The sequence below is a fragment of the Toxorhynchites rutilus genome, chromosome 2 (genome assembly GCF_029784135.1).
Source record: "Toxorhynchites rutilus septentrionalis strain SRP chromosome 2, ASM2978413v1, whole genome shotgun sequence".
Classification (NCBI taxonomy): domain Eukaryota; kingdom Metazoa; phylum Arthropoda; class Insecta; order Diptera; family Culicidae; genus Toxorhynchites; species Toxorhynchites rutilus.
This window is the reverse complement of record NC_073745.1, coordinates 75,845,933-75,865,922: the sequence shown is the minus strand read 5'-3', so window position 1 is coordinate 75,865,922 and position 19,990 is coordinate 75,845,933. Positions and strand designations below refer to the sequence as shown.

The 19,990-nt window shown below is 35.7% G+C and overlaps 1 protein-coding gene and 1 pseudogene across 1 annotated transcript; both read left to right on the top strand.

Annotated features, from left to right (window-relative positions):
- The first annotated feature begins 15,534 nt into the window (after positions 1-15,534).
- On the top strand, positions 15,535-15,687 carry LOC129772093 (U4 spliceosomal RNA; annotated as a pseudogene).
- A 1,851-nt stretch (positions 15,688-17,538) lies between these two features.
- Positions 17,539-19,596, top strand: LOC129765847 (pickpocket protein 28-like). Its single transcript, XM_055766284.1, has 5 exons — positions 17,539-17,846; positions 17,914-18,165; positions 18,228-18,666; positions 18,732-19,267; positions 19,323-19,596. Exons 1-5 carry the CDS (start codon positions 17,713-17,715, stop codon positions 19,594-19,596), a joined length of 1,635 nt encoding a protein of 544 aa, XP_055622259.1. The 5' UTR covers positions 17,539-17,712.
- The last annotated feature ends 394 nt before the right edge of the window (positions 19,597-19,990 follow it).

Here is a 19,990-nt window from a genome sequence, read left to right as displayed (position 1 = left end):
AACAATTGAATTGCATGATATAACTGCGTAGTTCTGCCCTTACAATTTTTCTATTTAGAAACATGTCAAGAACATGAGAAATGCTAGAATTTACACACAAAAATTTACTCGTAACATTTTTGTGTGTAAATTCTAACATCAAACATATTTTTTTCAGGAGTATCCATACAAAAATTTCATATACTCCAGAAACTATAAAAGATAGAATTTTAATGTCTTGAACCAAAGTTCATATTTTGATAAGATCTAAAACTCGAATACACTATATCGCTATCTTGACTTTAAACAAAATTAGAATTAGCTGTGATTTTTTCAAAGAAAACATGAAAAAGTTGTTTTCACTGTAAAAGTACCCATCTTTCAACGTATGGATGACTTGTTGGAAATTTGTAAAAGCTATTTATATATATATATATATATATATATATATATATATATATATATATATATATATATATATATATATATATATATATATATTATATATATATATATATATATATATATATATATATATATATATATTTAATATTATAATTTAAAAATAATACGGTTGTTTAAATTCTAATCTGTTTTTTTGTTTTCAGTGTTATTTAAAAAAAAATGGTTTTTATGAAAATTTAAACCTGAATTACTGCTGCTAATGGCCTGTCGTGTTGGCATGAAATTCGTCCATAAGAACTGTATTTCGAATTGTACCACTTATTTATTTCTTTTTCGTATATGCTTCTCTATTTCTTCCTCTAATTGATAAATCGGTAATTGACAGCTTTAATTTCTTGCATTCACAAATGAAAACTTACATTACACCAACATAGTATGATTTTCTTCCCGCGATTTTTATGACAGAAGGATTTTACCTCATACAAGTAGAATTATTTATGATCAAATGTAGTATTGATTTTTATTTAATTTCCTGAGAAGCAGGATCCGATTACTGAAAAAAATAACATGGAGAAATTAACAAGCAAGAGTAGCAGCAGTCTAATGCCCACCATGTTACCTTCTAAACAGCTCAATCTCTTTGAAGATATTTTTAGTTTATTTTTTTTTATTGGTGTTCAGCTGCTGGACAGTTTAGGTACGCGTGAAAAAAACAATCCTAACTAAAGGGTGTATTCGATAAAAATTACTCAAACGAATTTACCAATAGCTGTTCAACCGTGTGAGTGGAATTGTGGAATTGTAAGTAACGGGTGTTGAATAAAAAATGAGAATTTTTTCAATCACATATAAAAAAAAATTTTTTTTTCATCGATTTCAGTATTTTTTATTAATAACATGTAATGTATTATCTTCAAAAAAATGTCAATGAATGTTTGAGTAAGGGCCGTGGTCTGCTGTTCGACGCAACTTTGTCGCGATGCTCTCACAAGAACGTTGTACGGCACTTACGTCCATTTTCCGGATACAATTCCGGATTCTTGTAGTCAGTTGCTTCGTGTCCTTGGCCCTCCAATTGTTTTTATACACTAGGGCACTGAGTGAGCCAAAGAAATCCTCTATTGGCCGGCACTGGAGCAAGTTTGTTGGGTAATTTTACTGTCTCAATCTGCTCCTCCGTGTACTCCGGCGACCTCGTCTTCTTCCTGCAGACGATTCCTTCCATCTTGAGGGTACGATATACCGTACTGACAGGTACATTTTCTTCCTTAAAATGGGCCACCGTGAACTTTTTTCCCTACTGGAAATGCGTTTCGTAAAACCGTACAATGCGTTCGCGGAGCACGTGCTGTTTCGACGCCATCTTTGCTTGGACTAAATTCAAACTAGCAAAACCAAAGACGCCCACTGTTTCTAGGGAGCCCAAAGAGCAATTTTCTTGGAGAAAGAAAATTTTACGCTCTTTATTTGAGTTACTGAAAGGTATTGAAAAAAATCTCATTTTTTATTTAACACCGTTAAAATCCTGTCGTTGGAATAGTAAATCGCCCGCGAGAAAACTAGAAGAGTCGTGTCTAAGACACGCCCGCATTGTTAACATAGGACAACGAAATTATTGCTGAAGATAAAAAAAACAATTTAGAAATTCAAGAATGATATTCTTTAGTACAATTATTTGGTAGCACTGATAAGGGAAAAAGGCCGAATGAGTGCTTATACTAAGCGAGAGGCGCGAACCATTCGCAAAACAATAAGAGGCCAATATGAGAAGATTGTCAAATTAGCTCTTAGCATTAACATGTACTGTCGATTACTTACTATCTAGAGCGACACCGAAACGCTGAACTTATCGGATATCGAATTACATCTCCAACACTCCTAAAAACAATTTCCCAAAAGAATAAAAAATGCACAAATTAAGGTGCAAGGTGCTGCATGGACCTTTCGCTGAACGGCAATAGAAAATCTGAAACGATTTGGTTGTGTGGTGGCGGTGGCGACAGTAACCGATGCGGAACAAATTTTCAACTTCAGTTAACAGTTAACAAACGTCTGAATTCACCTCTTGCCTTGAAAAAGATTATTTAGAAGATCAATTCATGAATAGTTCTAGGATTAGTAAGAAAACGTGAATATTCGAAAGTATTCATATCATAATTCTGTTTTGGGCGGGACGAAGAACACCAGAAACGATTGAGTCTTACCGCTATTCGCAATGAAAATGAATATTTTTATGAAGTAAATCTCTTGTACTAAAGAGTAGTTTACTTAATTTTAGGGATAAGAACATACAAGAATCACAGCCATCATACTATTATCGCACGTGGATGGGGCAAGCAACCACAGCTTTAGCAGGTCAGATAACCGAACTGCGTCACCATACGAAGAACGAAGGAGTGATTATTTCATACCCTACCCAGGACAACCTTGTACTGTGGTTTATCCAGTTTTAGATATCCCTACGTTGGTATGTTATGTTCAATTCAACTAAAGTTGAGAAAGATGAGAAATTGAAAATCGAAAAGCCTTTCACTTTTATTAGACTCAAGTGTGAGATGATGTGCTTTACTGAAAAGCTTTTCGCATTCATCTAGTCCAGAAGTCTGCTACACGATGTGACAGGCATTTTTAAACAATCATTCACCTCCATTTAACGTGTTAATTGTGGGATTGTGACTTTGCGGCTGATGCCTGAGCGCGAACATTTGGCAATTGTAAACAAGACGGAATTTAAACCAAACTTAGTATGGAAAACAGGCGTTATCCAAAAATGACCGACCTTTGCAGTGTTCTCTTCAAAATCAGCCGCTTTGTATGTGAGATAATGAAAAGTGACACACTTCTCAAGCTTGTTTATCGCCCGTCAGCAGTACCATTTGTCATCGAGAAATGAGACAACATAAACGGAATATGTAGTTTTCGGAATGGTGACGTTTTATGCTCGCAGCGCACTATGGCGGTATTGTTCGGGGAAGCTGATGCTTGGCATCGCATAGTGGAGAGTTACTCAAGTTTAACGTCAGTAAAGGCTTGTTCGGTCCTTCAAATAACAAATTGTTACTAGAATTGAACACATGTTTCTTTGTTGTACATATAGGTTTTTTTTTTGGAACCAGAAGCTTATTTCCTCAAAGTAAGAAAAACAAACACGTTGTCTATTTATAGTAGAATCATTAATCGATTTATGACCATCCCATCCATAACCCCACGTAACATTTCCTGCGTTGCGAGCTATCGACTTGAAACGCGCACCCATGTTGACTGTCACCTTGAGGCAGTGGAACGAAAGTTTGCCAGTTCCATGAAAACTAACAAACTTTCCAACCACGAAAAGCTAAAGGGATAAACAAACCATACAAAACGCGCAAAAACATCCCCGTGGCCTTTACCTGGGGGACACGCCACGAGGACCGTTCTGTTTTGATTTACTTACCAACTTCGTTTGCTGTCCTCGCATGGAAAGCTAGCAGACTTCTCCCTGATTGTGTCACATTATGTTAACCGGAAATCGATAAGGACCAAAATTGAATGTTGCGAACATTACTGCTGCGCAAGCACTACGTAATTAGTGATGAGATGATAAAACAAACTTTGTTCATGATAATTAATACAACAGTCCTGGCGTGTGAACATATGTGGCAATGGTACAAAACAACTGTTTAAGGAAGAAATGAATCACTCACTTGATTGATAGACGTTGATTCCGTTTGATTTGAGCTATCCGAGATACATTTTGAAGGTGACTAGGTTGCAATTAGATCATGTTATTCTTTCAAACGACTGTTCATCAGTTGCATCTTGTTGGGAGCGAATTTCAAATCAACTTAGGAGATGATTGAGCAATAATGTGCTCAAAATTTTTCAATTTGGACCACTAATATTCTCCCGAAAAAGAATTATTGTACCACTCGGATCTCTCGAGAGCTGTGTTTCATCTTGATTCAGTTTTTCACATATAATCGGAAACAATTTGTATCTATATTGGTGTTCGATGGTGAGATTGTTTATTATCGAAGATTGCTGGGAATCGGCCATTCAAAAAAGATATTAGTTAGGTTGGGAAAAAAGTTATCCATTATATTCTCGGTAGCTGGCTTTAGTGATCAATATCTCGCGTAATATCGATCATGCAATTTCATGTTTAGGCTCATTTAAAGGTGACATTTCACACAAAAAAAAATCTTTTGCTGTTTTGTGTTTTGTTTGATTCAGTTGTGAGTTACAAGGTGTTAACAATGGGGGTCAATTCGGTAGAGAGAGAGAGAGAAAATTGGGTACATTTTACACTTTTTCTTCTATAAAGGCGAAAATGCAATCCAGGCCACTGAAATTGTGAATGGTGTTTGTGGTGCCCATACTGCAACAGTAAAATACGCGCAAATAAATTTATTTAATTTTTTTAATTTTTGTTTTTATTGCAATACACTAGATTCAGATCTCTACTGTTGAAAAATGACCCGTTTGAAGCTAGCGATTGACCAGAAACATCCAGAATTGGCAAAGAGAAGAGGCGTTGTGTTCCATCAAGACAACGCAAGGCTACACAATTCCGAGAGCTTCATTGGGATGTTTCAATGCATCCACCATATAGTCCGGAATTGGTACCAAGCGATTACCACCTTTTTCTCGCATTGCAAAATTTCCAGAGAGATAAGAAATTGGGATCAAGACAAGATTGTAAAAATCTATTGCTAGAGTTTTTGGCCAATAAAGACCAAGACTTCTATGATAGAGACATTATGAAGCTAGCTCTAGAATGGCAACAACTTTTACAACAAAACGGTGCATATTTGACCCAAATCGAAAAATCCGAAGCATATTAAAACTAGTTTTGAATATCACTCAAAAATAATGGATTATTTTTTTCCCTAACCTTATATTTACTAGCCGCTCAAAATTTCTCATATAAATTTTCATATTCTTGTAGCTAACCAACTAATAATCCAATCATCAAACTATCCTTTATTTCATATCATTTTCATTTTTAGTTTATTCGTTATTAGCGTAAGGACAATACTTTTAGGTTACAATGAGTTAACTGAGCTTAAATTCAACGTTTCTGCAATATTTAAAGACTTTTACAATTAAGGTTAAATGTGATAAAGTAAATACAATAATTTCATTGCTGAATCCTTGCGTTACATCATGCCACACATTCGCGATGGATCCTGGTTTTGGAGTTAACAAACTCAATATCACCTGGTAGTAACATCCTTACCACAATGCAAAATGACGATTTTCTAATATTTTCAGCTTAGTAAAAATACTTCAAATTTGAAGAAAAATGCTGATTTCTTGTCAAAATTCAATCGAATCTATACCCAAAAAAAAACTCGCTGGTCATCTGGTTGCATTTCTCACGTAAATTCGTCAATTATCACAAGTGTTTTAAATACACTGAAGTCGCTTTTTACGCGGCTTTTTTACGCTGTTTTAGGAATTTACGTGGATTTTTTACTGTGAAATGTTAAGCGTTATCTACTCGTCCTAACTGCCACTGCTTAGAGGCGAATGAACTGCAAAGTTTAAAGCCTCTTAAAAACAAAGAATCGAATCGAACCACAGCTCGATTTGCCCGATTTACGGTTTCCCCAAGACAGACATCAAAATCAATGTACCTGGGGGAATCCGCTTTGCAAATACTTGCAAGTCGCGGGAATTTGGTTCACACCGAAATGTGTTTCCCTAACACGGACTTCAAAATCAATGTGCTTAGGGAAATCCGCTTGCAGTACTTTTATACTGTCTTGTCTTTGCGCAGACAGGAATATGTTTCTTCAGAACGTACTTCTAAACTGGGAAAATCTTCATTTCAGGTTCTAAAGGCGAATAAACTTTCAAGTTTATAGCATCTATAGTATAAAAAGTAGAAATTGAAGTTGTTGATTAATGCAAGCCATGGGGTACTTCTGTACCCCCTTTTTTGCATTCTTGAATGTGTTGTCCTAACACGGACTACAGAAGCCGGTACGACCACAACGCTTAGGCTCGATTATTGAAGACTGCATTGGAAGATATGCCTTCATATCTTCTGCTCACTGAATTTCTACGCAAGCCGTTTGATGATTAGATAAAATAATGGCAATTGTTCAAACTCTTTACTCACAAAGCAAATATGTTGAATTCAATTAAATTCGAAAATTGTTTCATTCTTTTAATCAATAATTAAATGAATACTAACAAATGCTTACTAAGCCAACGATAGTTCCACGTAAACCTTACGGTTATATCATATATATAACTCACTCATTTATTAAGTCTTGAACAAATAACAAATTACTAAATAATATTTTTAACCATCCTGCATTTTATTATATACTAGCTGACCCGGCAAACGTTATTTTGCCATGAAAATTATTTCTAGTGAATATGTTGGTTGTTAAATTAAAAATAACTAATGTATTGTAAGTGTGTTCAAACGTTTTAACGATCTACATATACGTGAAACGTTCGTTATTCTTGTGTTTGACATACCGAGGAATAGAGCGCCAAGTCGATGACGATTAAAAAAAACACAAACCATTCTTTGTATTCCATTCCCGATGTATTTCATTGGCGAATCTGAAGTGTATATTATATTGTTGTCGTAAAGTAGACAAATTAAATGAAGAATATCAATATAAATTTCGTTGTTGCAAATGTATTTGTTGCTCTTCATCGAATTACAGAACTCAACATTAATATAATTTATTTATTTATTTGTGACACTTTACCACTAAAATGCGTGGCATTCGTGTCAAAATTAATATAAGCATTGAATGTTTTGCTCAGCTGAGACGATTTTCCATGTCAATGTCTGCGTTGTTAATTTTCATGAATGATTGTCTGTCTTTATCTGTCTTATTATTCCAAGTTGTTGAAATATGAATGAAATTTTTTATTCGATGTTGTTTCAATACTTAGTAGACATAGTCCTGACCCTAACTCAATTATTTATCTATTGATCTTCTTGCATTTCAACCAAAATATCATTCAGAATATAAAATAATTATCAGAGACTATTCTCGTTCAAGATATCTGCAGAGAATGTATTATTCTGGTACACAGATCACACAATAGAGCCATATTTCATTTATTTATTTTTTTTGACTTAGAACTACGTCTTTCATTAAGGGTGCCAAATCTGAAATCAGGTCACGTTTTTATGAAATAAAGTTAACGTTAATAACTATTTTTGACGCGAACAGATTTAGGCGAATTACATATCAAACGAATCGGAAATTCCCTAAGATTTGTTTGATATGATATACATTACAATCCCCTGGTGTGTAAGTGGTTGAAATTCACGAAAACTATAAGCGTTTCCATTTTCCCATACATTTATTCTGTCCATTCGTGTGCTTTCCCGAACAGAACTGTCAATAACGAGCAACTTATCGACGAGTAACGAAGGGGAAATCGTAAGATTAAAAGTCTCCGTGATCAAAGGAAAAGAAGAAGAACGAAGGGGAATATTTGATCTGGCGTAGTGGTAATATGCGCACCTTTCACGCAAAATGTCACGAGTTCAATTCACAACCCCCACATTCTTCCAGAAAATGGAAGTAATGTGACAAACCAGCCAAAAGTGTTGAAAGTCACTATAATACAGAAAAAAAATATTTCCTCATCATATTCAACAAAACAAATAGAGATAAAATTTAGTAAATATCAAGTGTAATAAATAATTATTATTACAAATTATTCACAAACTATAAAAACATTCAAATTGCAAACCAATCTATCCATGACTACCAAAATATCGAAATACGGTTCAATGTTGGTTAGTTAAAACATTGAATCTCCGCGTTCGCTGATTTTCAAATAGTTCCTTTGGTTTCGCGTTGTTTGTAACCATAATGAATCCTTTTTCGATAAAGTATGATGATGGAAAAACGAGAAGATATTTGTCAGCAATGTTTCACCTCGCAGGATAATGTTTTTCAATGTTTCGTTGTAACTAGAACATATGACAACCTTAGTTGTACTGCTGCCTCATCTGTATTGATGATAATCAACTTTTCTGGCAGTATCACATTGGCTCATTCCATGGATGTGATATACAGGGTGGCGCATAAATCACGCAACCAATATGCACAAAAAATATTTTCGTATAAAAACAAGCGTTTTTCTCATATAACTGAGCAAATAATTGAGTGTTCAAAGAATTGCTTCGAAGGTTTTTGGTAGCACTCATAACCAGTGTTGCCACAAGTACAGATTTATCTGGAAAGGTACAGATTTTTTGGTTGTTTCAGATTCGTACAGATTCTGTACGGTACAGATTACAGATTTGCGTCAAAAAGTACAAGAAGTACCAGAAGAGGAAAAAGTCTTTCTCTTCTGTACTTTTTCTTCAAAAAATCTGTACCAACGAAAATATTCATTGTAGAAAAAAATCATGAAGCATTAAAAAATACTCATTTATTTACTAAAAAATATTATGTAGTAAATAAATGAGTATTTTTTCATGCTTCATAATTTTTCTCTACAATGAATATTTTCGTTGGTATTAAATTAGAAGACATTCAAGATCCAACGTATTTCAGAATGCTTATGAAATTGCAACCTTGTCATACAGTAAAATATCAGGAGCATGTTTGGACAAGAGTATGATGATGACTTCCTTCGTGTTGAATCGCGTATATGTTTAAAATACAGACAAATGTTAAACATGCCTGAAGGTCTCGTACGCTCAAACACATTATCTTGCACGAACCCGTTTTTTTACTTGCCGAATTTTTCATCTTGTACTTTTTGTACTTTTCTATTTTCATCGTGTGCACACTCATCGTCTTGTTGAGTTTTTAAAATATACAGCAATAATATTTTCTACTTAGATATTAGCCATTCTCAGGGTTGCCACATATACAGAATATTCTGTATTTTAGGGATTTTTCGCCAAATTTTAGATATTGAATATGTATACACAGAATTACAGATTTTCTGCAAAGATACAGAATTAGAAGATATTATTTCAAATTTAATTAAAGTTAAATTAATTACTGTTAATTTTCTCTGTCTTCTTACTGATAAACTTTGTTTTTCATCGTTAAGTCTTGAAGCTATGTACCTTGATTTATAAAAATGCTGAACCATATGAAATGCCACCTCACTTCTCCATTCCTGCCAAGAATGTCTTTGGGACACTTTTTGATAATTCCACATTCATCAGCGTTTGTTGAGTGAATATTCTCGCTTCACAATGCCAACAAAACAAAGTTCTGAAATCGGTTGGCTTCCACTATGATGGACTCTATTTTGAAAGCAAAGAACTATATATCGGCTCAAGGAGGAGGGTCAAGGATGAAATTGATGGAAAATTTAAGAAAAACAAAGTTCAGCAAAACCATGTATAAACATCATACCATTTATTATGAGAAAACTTTTTTTATGATTTATTTTGTTGTATTGATTCGTCTTAAGCAAACCATAAATAAGAACAATAAATTCAAAATGAAAATAAACCTTTCTTTCCATTTTCCGTTGGTTTTTTGATACAGATTTATTTAGAAAATTTCATAGGATCAAATGTGGCAACCCTGGTCATTTTCATAACAGGGTGGTTCTCGTAACACAACATATGGAGTATCTTGAATATTTCAAAAAAGAACTTGTGTTATTTTATAGGGGTCGATATTCAGACCCCGTCGACCCCCAAAACCAATTTTCGTTTCTGTCGACCCCTAGAAAACCAAAATCGACCCCAGGGGATCGATATCGACCACTTTGAGAAACCCTGGCCTAGAGTATAAACAGTGGGTCTCGCTGAGGCAAATTTTTAGTCTCGTTCGATTTTCAAAGCAATGAACGTCGCTTGTTCTTCCTTGTTTTGCGTTACCAAATGGCTTCGTTACGGATTGATCTGTGGAGGCGACCAAATCACTCACTCGCTGATGTCTCTGGCATTGCAATCATTGCATCATACTGACGCCATTGCATTAAGGTTTTGAGCTGCGCAATTGTGTGGGGAATCATCAAGGTAATTTATCGTCGGCTCACCAAGAAAATAAATGTTCTGGAATTTTGTCGGTGATTTGATTTCGCATGACAGTAGCAAATCTCTTTCCACAAAGGATGAGAGGTAAGCTAATCTAGACCGGCAATATTAACAAAATGGGCTCCTGTTAAAAAGAGCGCAAAATTGTTTGGTGTTGCAAATTATGCATCCGTGACAATGAATATAAACAAGGAGGGTAGATAGGGAGATTGCATTTGCGCTAATCTTGATGTTTTTTTTTTGCGTCAACGTGTGTGGCACCCATACATCGAGCTTCTTTGTGAATCCAAGCTTCTTCAAATGGTTAATAACGGTTTGATGACTTATCCCCAGCTCTTGGCCGATGCTACGGCTGCTACTATGCCGGTCTTTCTCGGCTAATTCAGCGATTTTGTCGCAATTTTCGACGACAGGCCTTCCGGAGCGTGGCGCATCTTCGACGACCTCTACACCAGAACGAAAACGTTGAAACCATCGTTGTGCGGTGGAAATGGAAACTGTAACGGGTCCATAAACTGCACAAATTTTATTGGCAGCTTGAGATTTTGCCTTTGTCTTTGTCATAGTAGTACTGTAAAATATGTCGGATTTTCTCTTTATTTTGCTCCATATTTGCGACACTATAACTCACGAACGACTTAACCAAACAAAACACTGTCAAGGACTATATTATAGCGCGCAAAAATACCTTTCCAACAAGCTATAGTATGACTCGATACAATGAATACATCTAGAACTACGCGCTTACAACGACACCTCGTGGAAATACCGCAGGACTTTTTTGACAGCCTAATATTAGAATTGATGAAAATAACATGATCGTCACATTGCAAACCGAGCATGTATGATATAAAGAATTTCAGTAATTCATTATGTTTATTCAGAAAATCTTCCAGCTCGCTGGCAATACGCATGGCTTTAGCCGAATCAAGGTTATTGACGCATGTGAGGATGAATGTGTTCATTGAAGTGTACTTACCATCTGTCATTTAACAACGTAAATAGATTCGCTCTCTTTGAAAAACAAACTACGGGTCGATTTTTTGAATATTATTTATATCAAAATACTAATATTGCGATTAAAAATAGGAGATGGAGGGTGAACCTTTGAGGTTATATATAGTTTTATACCAACTTTGAGAAAAAAAATAGAAATCAAAATTATTTAGATTTTCTTCACATAGGGCCATCCTAATCGGTATTAAACATATGGTAATCGGTACCCTAGAGGTATCATATATAGTTTACGTCCTATTCTTATGCCTACCAAGTTTTTTGTGCACAATTTCTTGAAAATCGTTCGAGCCGTTTCGGAGGAGTTCGACCACGAACATCGTGACACGAGATTTTTATATATAAGATTCATTAACCTTCTAACTAACCATCTCCATTGTTATGAACTATCGTGGCAATTTCGATTTTTTTTACAATTTTCAGACTAAAACATACCCTGAAATTGTTCAGAATTAGAATGCTGATTTCACATCCGAATTGGACACGATTTTCGAGCAGCACATTATACTTCTACTGCAGAGACCTCTATGTATCAAATGATGTAGTTAAACATATTTGGTAACGCATAGCTGGATCAAGGAATGTTTCCAATGTAAACTGAAACGAACATTCATTGGAAACTTTTGAAATGCTTCTTTCGATTCACTAGTAACGGATGTATCATTAAGGCCGAGGACATAGTAAATGCGATGCGAATTTCAATGTGCCGAAACTGTATGTGGAGTGTTTTGCCGCGAGTGTTGTTTGCCATACGATTTTCATAAATATCCTCACAATCGAACTCATCGAACTAAAATAAAAATTGAGTTGTTCAATTATTATTTTCGTTTTGTTGAATAAATCGTATAACTTTATTCTAATTTACAAAACGCATATTATAAAACCACTTTTGGTGTTTTTTATACTTATTGCAATGAGTTCTAGAAACACGATATTACGTCAAGGGCTTTCTATATATCATAGTCACAGAAGAAAAAGATCTACAATATCGTTAACCGAGCCATTCAGTAAATACATGCACATGGAAATGAAAATTTACCGTCGATTGAGTGAACAAAAAAATATAAGACACTTGAGAAAAAGTAACCAAATGCCAATGAGAAAAATGTTTCACTTGCTGTTCTTTCAATTCAGAGTTTTCAATTTCAGTTGAAGTTTTTTGAGAAAAAAATCACATACATACAATCTATTACTAATTTAAATATCTCATAATTGAGTGCACCAATCTACCTAGCCGCGGTTATAGAGTTTCGGCCGTCAAAGGGCATTTCCCGAATACCGGCTAAAAGGGCACGGTTCCTAACGTCCCCGACGCTACTTTTCTTCAGATCCAAAAGGCTCTTTCAGCAACAGTTTTCAAATTAACGTAGTGCTATGCAATTTTATTTCCAAGTGCAGAGGAAACAAGTAGAATCTTTTATATCCAATTTCGAGCGAAAGAGATAAAACATAAAAAAAGAAGAAAATATCTGAAATGAAATGTAATCAGATATTTTTCAACGTAACTCCTAAACATATATTTTTACCATAATGATGGTTTTTGGTTTTTGGAAAAGTTGTTGGAAATTATAGGCAAATTCATAAAATTTCATGAAAATGACCGTATAACACGACAATCTTATTAAAAGCCAAACAATCTTTTCTATAAAAATCTATAAAATAAATCTATAAAAAAGACAACAAATTAGAAATAGTTTTTGACGTGAGACTACGTCTAACCGGAATATATGGAGGGTAAAATGAAAACCTAAACACAGAACATGCAGGAAAAAATGAAAGATTTCGAATGCTTATAGCTCGAACATTTCGTACTGGATAGGAGAGATGTTTGCATCACTTGATAGGGAATATTTCTACGCATCTATCGCAACTAACAAAATGTTGTTTTTCATTAGATAAACACAGACTTTAAAACCAAGCAGCGAAATCGGCATTGCAAGCACACGAAAGAGCCTAGAGGCGAGTGAACTGAAAAGTTTAAACCCTCTTAAAGCCAAAAAGAAGAAAAAGAACACACGAAAGTAGGGGGAGCTTTTGTTCCCACCGAAATGTGTTCCCTAATAGAGATTTCTAAACCAAGGTGCCTGGGAAAATCGGTATTTCAAATTCATGCAAGTCGGGGGTATTTTTGTTCCGACTGGAATGTGTTTCCCTAACACAGACTTCAAATCCATGAAGCGTGGGGAAATCGGCATTGCGAATTCATACAAATCGGGGGTATTTTTGTTCCGATTGAAATGTGTTTCCCTAACACAGACTTCAAAACCGTGGTTTCTGGGGAAATCGGCTCTGCAAATAAATGCAAACTGCGAGTACTTTTGTCCTCGCTTGCCTTTGTGCAGAGTGGAATATGTCTGTCCTAACATAATCTTCTAAACTTAGGAACATGGGAAAATCGTGCAGCCACTAGAAGCGAATGAACTTCCCAGTTTCAAGCAAATTCGAGATTCGAGAAGTATGTACACTTTTGGGATGTAAACTTCAGAGGGAAATGTAAAATAAAATAATCGTTTGATAATTTTTTTTTTGTCTTTATTGGAAAGATTTTCAGCCTTAGGCTAGTTCATCAAACGTTTGATAATTCTTCCGTACATATATTTTGTTCTAGTCATCATACCAAACGTAAAAGGTCCGTCATTAAATTTACTTGTAACGAAGAACAATCAATCACAATAAATGAATTGACTTTACACGGCATTTGTTCATTTTTTTCACTCACAGAGCAAATATATTGAACTCAATTGAATTTGGAAAATGTTTCATTCAATCAAGAATTTAATCAATACAAACGAATGATTGCTCAGCTAAGGTAGTTCCACGTGAACCTTGCGGTTATATCATAGATATAACCCACTATTTTTTTTTTAAATATTTCGAGAATTGCTGCATTTAGGAGATTGATAATTAAAGTTTTTTTTTGTTTTTAAATCACATCAGAATTAATAATTTGTGACTAAAATTGTCATACAAAAATGTCTGTCATAATTAAAAAAAATCATAAAAATTCGATGTTCCACAAAGTTCATCAAAAATGATTTTATCATGTTGGACTCATTTCTGGAATTTCCTACATGACTTCTATTTCAAATGAAACAAAAAAATAAAATTATTCAAAAAAAGTTCGATATTTCAAATGAATTTTTTTTCGCAAATGAAGAAAGAGTACTTTTTTTCCAAGTGTATAATTTTCTCACGTTTAATCATCAATACTCTATAACTCTTTCTAAGACACTATTTCGGTGCGACTCATAGTATTTGAGATATTAATTATCAAAGATTTCTCTTACTAAAATCGATACGCCCTTTTCAAAAGTTACACTTGAGTCAAACAATTCCCAATTGCTGTGGAAAACTCATATTTCATCCAACCCAAACGGAATACAAAATTTCTTTCGAATCGAAAATACTAAAATACATGTTTTGTCATTTGTCGATTTCATTTGGAATTGCTCTAGAGAAAAAATATTTTCTGGAGTTTATTCATTCAATTATATATTTTTCTTTGAATAAATACCAATAACGCTAAAAAATACACAATAGCAATATTACAGAGACGCGCACAGCGGATTATTCGCGGCAGTGTGTTTCATAGTAAATCTACCGGCCTTCCCGGAAATTGTCAGTGAGTGGCTCATACTCTTTTGTTTTGGTCATGGCTTTCACTTTATTTGACCACTGGTGTACACGACCTTATAGATGGATAGTTTCATGATTTCTGCATTGATGAAACATGCTAAATTATCTTTTTTTTGTGTTTGCATTTTTAGTTTATTTCTTTATTGTTTTATCCGCGATTCTCGTTATTCGCGGTGATCTTGCCAAACTATTCCGCGGATAAACGGGGTTCTACTGTGTAACAATATGCCAAACCGATATAGTGGTTCTAAGATATGTAAATGGTAGGATTATTTCTTTTTGCAAAATATTAGACCCGTATTTTATTTATTTATTTTTTTTTTCATTAAGATGCCCATTTCCATGTTCGTGTGGTCCGAAAAATCCCCTTGTCCCCTTTTTCCAAAAACAACTTTTTCTTAAAATTCATACCTACATTCATGCCACCAGACCAGTTTAGATGATCGATGTATCAAATTAAAGCCAATTACCTAGATAGTCTTATTCTAAAGAATATTACACTCGCAAAAAAAAATGAATTTAGCTTTGCGCTGTGGCGATATCGTAACCAATGAGGTACATCCGAGGTGCGATTATTGCTAGTTGGAAAGAACAATGAAATTTGTCTTCGTAATTATTGATTGTACCTGTTTTTTTGACGTGGGACTACGTCTAACCGGAGTATATGGGGGGTAAAACGAAAACCTAAACACAGAACATGCAGGGAAAAATGAAAGATTCCGAATGCTTATAACTCGAACATTTCTTACTGGATCGGAAAGATGTTTGCATCAATCGATAGTTAATACTTCTACGCTTCTATCACAATTAATATAATGTTATTTTTCAATAGATTAATAATTGAAAAACTGTAAAATGTTGAGCGTTATCTAAACACCATAATTGCCTCGTTTTGATTGGCTCGATTTACGGTTTCCCTAACACAGCCATCAAAACCAATCAGTCTTGGGGAAATCGGCATTGCAAATACATGAAAGTCGGGGATATTTTTGTTCCGACTGAAATGTGTTTTCCTAACACAGACTTCAAATCCATGGAGCGTGGGGAAATAGGCATTGCAATTTCATGCAAGTCGGGGGCATTTTTGTTCCGACTGAAATGCGTTTCCCTTACACAGACTTCAAAACCAAGCAGCGTTGGAAAAATCGGCATTGCAAATACATGAAAGCCAGGGGTATTTTTGTTCCTACTGAAATGTGTTTTCCTAACACAAACTTCTAATCCATCGAGCGTTAGTAAATAGGCATTGCAAATTCATGCAAGTCGGTGGCATTTTTGTTCCGACTGAAATGTGTTTGCCTAATACAGACTTCAAAACCCAAATGTGTGGTAAAATCGGCATTGCAAATAAATGCAAACTGCGAGTATTTTTGTACTCGTTTGCCTTTATGCAAACTGGAATATGTTTCCTTAACACGGTCTCCTAAACTTAGGAACCTGGGAAAATCGTGCAGACACTAGAGGCGAATGAACTTCCAGGTTTAAATCCTCTATAGTATAAAAAGTAGAAGTTGAAGGTCTTGATTCATGCAAGCCGGGGGTATTTCTGAACCCGCATGTTTTTTTGGCACTCCGAAAAGTGTTTTTACACGGATTACAAAAGCGGGCACGAATCTTCTGCTCACTGAGTTTCTACGCATACCATTTGATAATTAGGCAAAATGTTGATAACCATTTGCTGCAATAACGCCTATTGATTAAATAATATGCGTTCGACATACATGTCAAAATCGAATCTGAGTGCCTGAAGTTCAACAAATCAAGCAAATTCGCGGTTCGAGAAGTACGTACACTTGAGAAATGCAAACTTCAGAAGGAAACGTAAAATAAAATAATCGTTTGATAATTCTTCCGTTCACATATTTTGTCCTGGGCATCATACCAAACGTAAAAGGACTATCAATAAATTTACTTGTAACGATGAACATAATCTATCATAATGCATGAATTGACCTTACACGGCATTATACAATATTTTTACTCACGAAGCAAATATATTGAATTCAATTGAATTCCGAAATTGTTCATTCAATCAAAAATTTAATCAATACAAACGAATGATTACTAAGCTAAGGTAGTCCCATGTTAACCTTGCGGTTATATCATAGATATCACCCATATATTTTTTTAATAGTCCAAATGGTCTAGGTACCAAGGAAGCTATATTTTTTTTATATATTTATATTTTTATAGATGTCCTGAAACCGTGGGTACCTGACCATTTCGATATGAAATGAAAATCCAGCTGTAATGATTCAATAGAAGTGTAAAATTCAATGTTGCTTTGAAATCGTTAGATTGTAGGAAAACCGAGTACCTCTTGTATTAAATAATACCCCCGAGAGCTTATCGGCGAACAACTTCACGCTCTTTGCAATACCTTACAAACAATCGACACACCACCCACCAAGCGGCGCCCTCATAGATATTCCAATCATCATCAGTGCATTTGTCTGCTCCTAGCAGATCGAGTCGGAAAGTGAGAGCCCTTCTACGATACTTGTGTAAACATTTGAGTCATGAAGAATCACATCTATTGCTGAGTTGATATCATTCAAAGGATCAATCGGAGTGTTAAGTGGCAGTTTGCAGTCGATGATCGATGTCGATGTTTTAGATTACCTATAGGATGCAAATACTACTAACAGTTCAAAAAACGTATCGGCGATAATCTTTAAAGAAACAATTCAGTTTAAAAAATGCGTATTCTTAGTGAGAAGACGTCAAAACTGGTTTCGCTTTTGTGGGAAAGAATCTCTTACGAGTTTTGTGATGCCACGTCTATTCATGGATTCAAACATTTTGTAGGGCGCGATAAGCTGTATCTAGAAAGGTAATCATAGAAACAATTATTCATGGGCTCTGAAAAATAATTATAAAATAATTATTTTCTCGCACAGGGTTTTTTGGATAGTACTACCATTCGCATCTCTATACTTTTGCCTTGATTTTGTATATTCTGTGTACGAGAAGTGGGAACGTGACCCCATAATTATCAGCTTGGACAAACAGCCCTCTTCAATCTACACGATCCCTTTCCCAGCGGTTACGATCTGTCCGGAAACGAAGGTGAAAACATCGGAGCTCAATTTTACGCATGCATTCAGCCTTCTTCGCACGGGATTTCTCAATGAATCGAAGGATGGGGAACGGTTAGATACTGATGTTCAGATGAATAATGGTTTGAAATTGACAGATATACATTCTTCTGCAGAATTCGCAAGGTTTTGGCCCTACTACAACTTTGCGAGTACAATTTGTACGAAAGGTACGATCATCCATTACATCACAACGATTTATCAGTAATGCTCAAAAGCATGGCGATTCCACCGCTTGAGGTGTTCAATTCCTGTATTTGGAAGGGGAAGCCCATCAACTGTTTGAAACTATTTAAGAGCTCGTTGACCAATATGGGGTACTGCTATACGTTTAATTCGCTAGCTAACAGTGATTTGCTGCGCGCAGAGGAGTTGGACCCAAGCATTAACACCTTCAACTCGGAAATCAATCCTTCCGACTGGACACTCGATTTGGGCTATCGCAACGGCGCTGGTACGAAAGCATTTCCTCGCAGAGTAATCACCGGAGGGTACTATGGCGGTCTGGAAGTTTCACTTCTGGTGAATAAAAGTGATAAAGATTATTTATGCGAGGTGAGAAAGAGGATTACGAATATACGTTAGCATGATGCTCAAATGTAACCTGCAAGACCTTTTAGGATTCTTTCCAGGGATTCAAGGTACAACTCCACATGCCGAACGAATATACTCTACTAATGAATCAGTTCTTCCGCGTTCCAGTGGACCAGCAACTGCTCGTAACGGTGGCACCCAGCGTGGTTATCACCGATTCGAAGGTGAAATATTACACACCAGATATGCGACACTGCTACTACACAAACGAGCGACGCTTGCGCTTCTTCCGAATCTACACAAGAAAGAACTGTGAGATTGAATGTCTGACCAATCACACTCTGAGTCTCTGCGGATGTGTGAGGTTCTCGATGCCTCGTCCTCCGAGGGCACCAATTTGTAGTCTTCGAGATGCTTCGTGCTATCAGGAGGCACTCTCCAAAGTGTTGAAGCTGGAAGCAATGATCACGGAAGGTGTTGATCGAAATATTTCAGAATACTGCAACTGTCTACCATCGTGCAATAACGTCGTGTACGATAGTCAGGTTTCCCAAGCGGATTGGGAGTGGCAGAAGAGACCATGGATTGATAACTCCAAGCGGCAGCACCTCACGATGGATAAGTACGTATCACCTTGTTGGCCGAATTCGTAGTTTAATTTTTCAATTTCGTTGAAGTGTTCATCAATCGAAGATCGTGATCTACTTCAGAGAGGCACAGTTCATGCCACTGAAACGAAATGAACACATTGCATTCAGTGATCTGGTGGCAAGCTGTGGCGGGTTGTTAAGTCTATTCACGGGCGTGAGCATTCTAAGCTTGTTGGAGCTGATTTACTACTGCACGTTGAGACCCTTTTCCATATGGAGACGGTTAAAACGCGATGAAAGTACGGAGGATATTGAAGCAAAATGTGAGTGTACAGAAAAGGTGGAACCTGTTATTCAATAACTCTTGAAATGCGAAATAGAAGATCTACAAGACTCAGCTTTCTTTATGATATTTTTTTTTCGTCTTGATTGACGACTTCCTTGTTGACCATATCGAATCATCATTTCTCACATTCTGGCATCAATATCGTCATCAGTTTTTGACACCATCATCAATCGGTATTGACATTATGGGCTAATGTAGACTCGGAAGACAGTTGGATAGTACACATCTTGTGTCTTCAGTGTGTAACAATCAATATATCCAATTTTCGGATATTTTGGACATGAGGTGCGTGTCATCTAAGATGGCTCCAAAACTATTTTATTATAAAAATAAAAGGGGTTGTGTCCAAGATACCGCATTGTTGACGTAGAACTACGCTGTTATTTTATATAAGTCGCTTGTTTATAAC

What these genes read in the sequence shown, in the direction of transcription:
- LOC129765847 (XM_055766284.1), top strand. Translation starts at nt 17,713, where the DNA reads ATGCGTATTCTTAGTGAGAAGACGTCAAAACTGGTTTCGCTTTTGTGG. An exon ending in GATAAGCTGTATCTAGAAAG is followed by an intron (nt 17,847 to 17,913) that starts GTAATCATAGAA and finishes TTTCTCGCACAG; the next exon opens with GGTTTTTTGGATAGTACTAC. An exon ending in GAATCGAAGGATGGGGAACG is followed by an intron (nt 18,166 to 18,227) that starts GTTAGATACTGA and finishes ATTCTTCTGCAG; the next exon opens with AATTCGCAAGGTTTTGGCCC.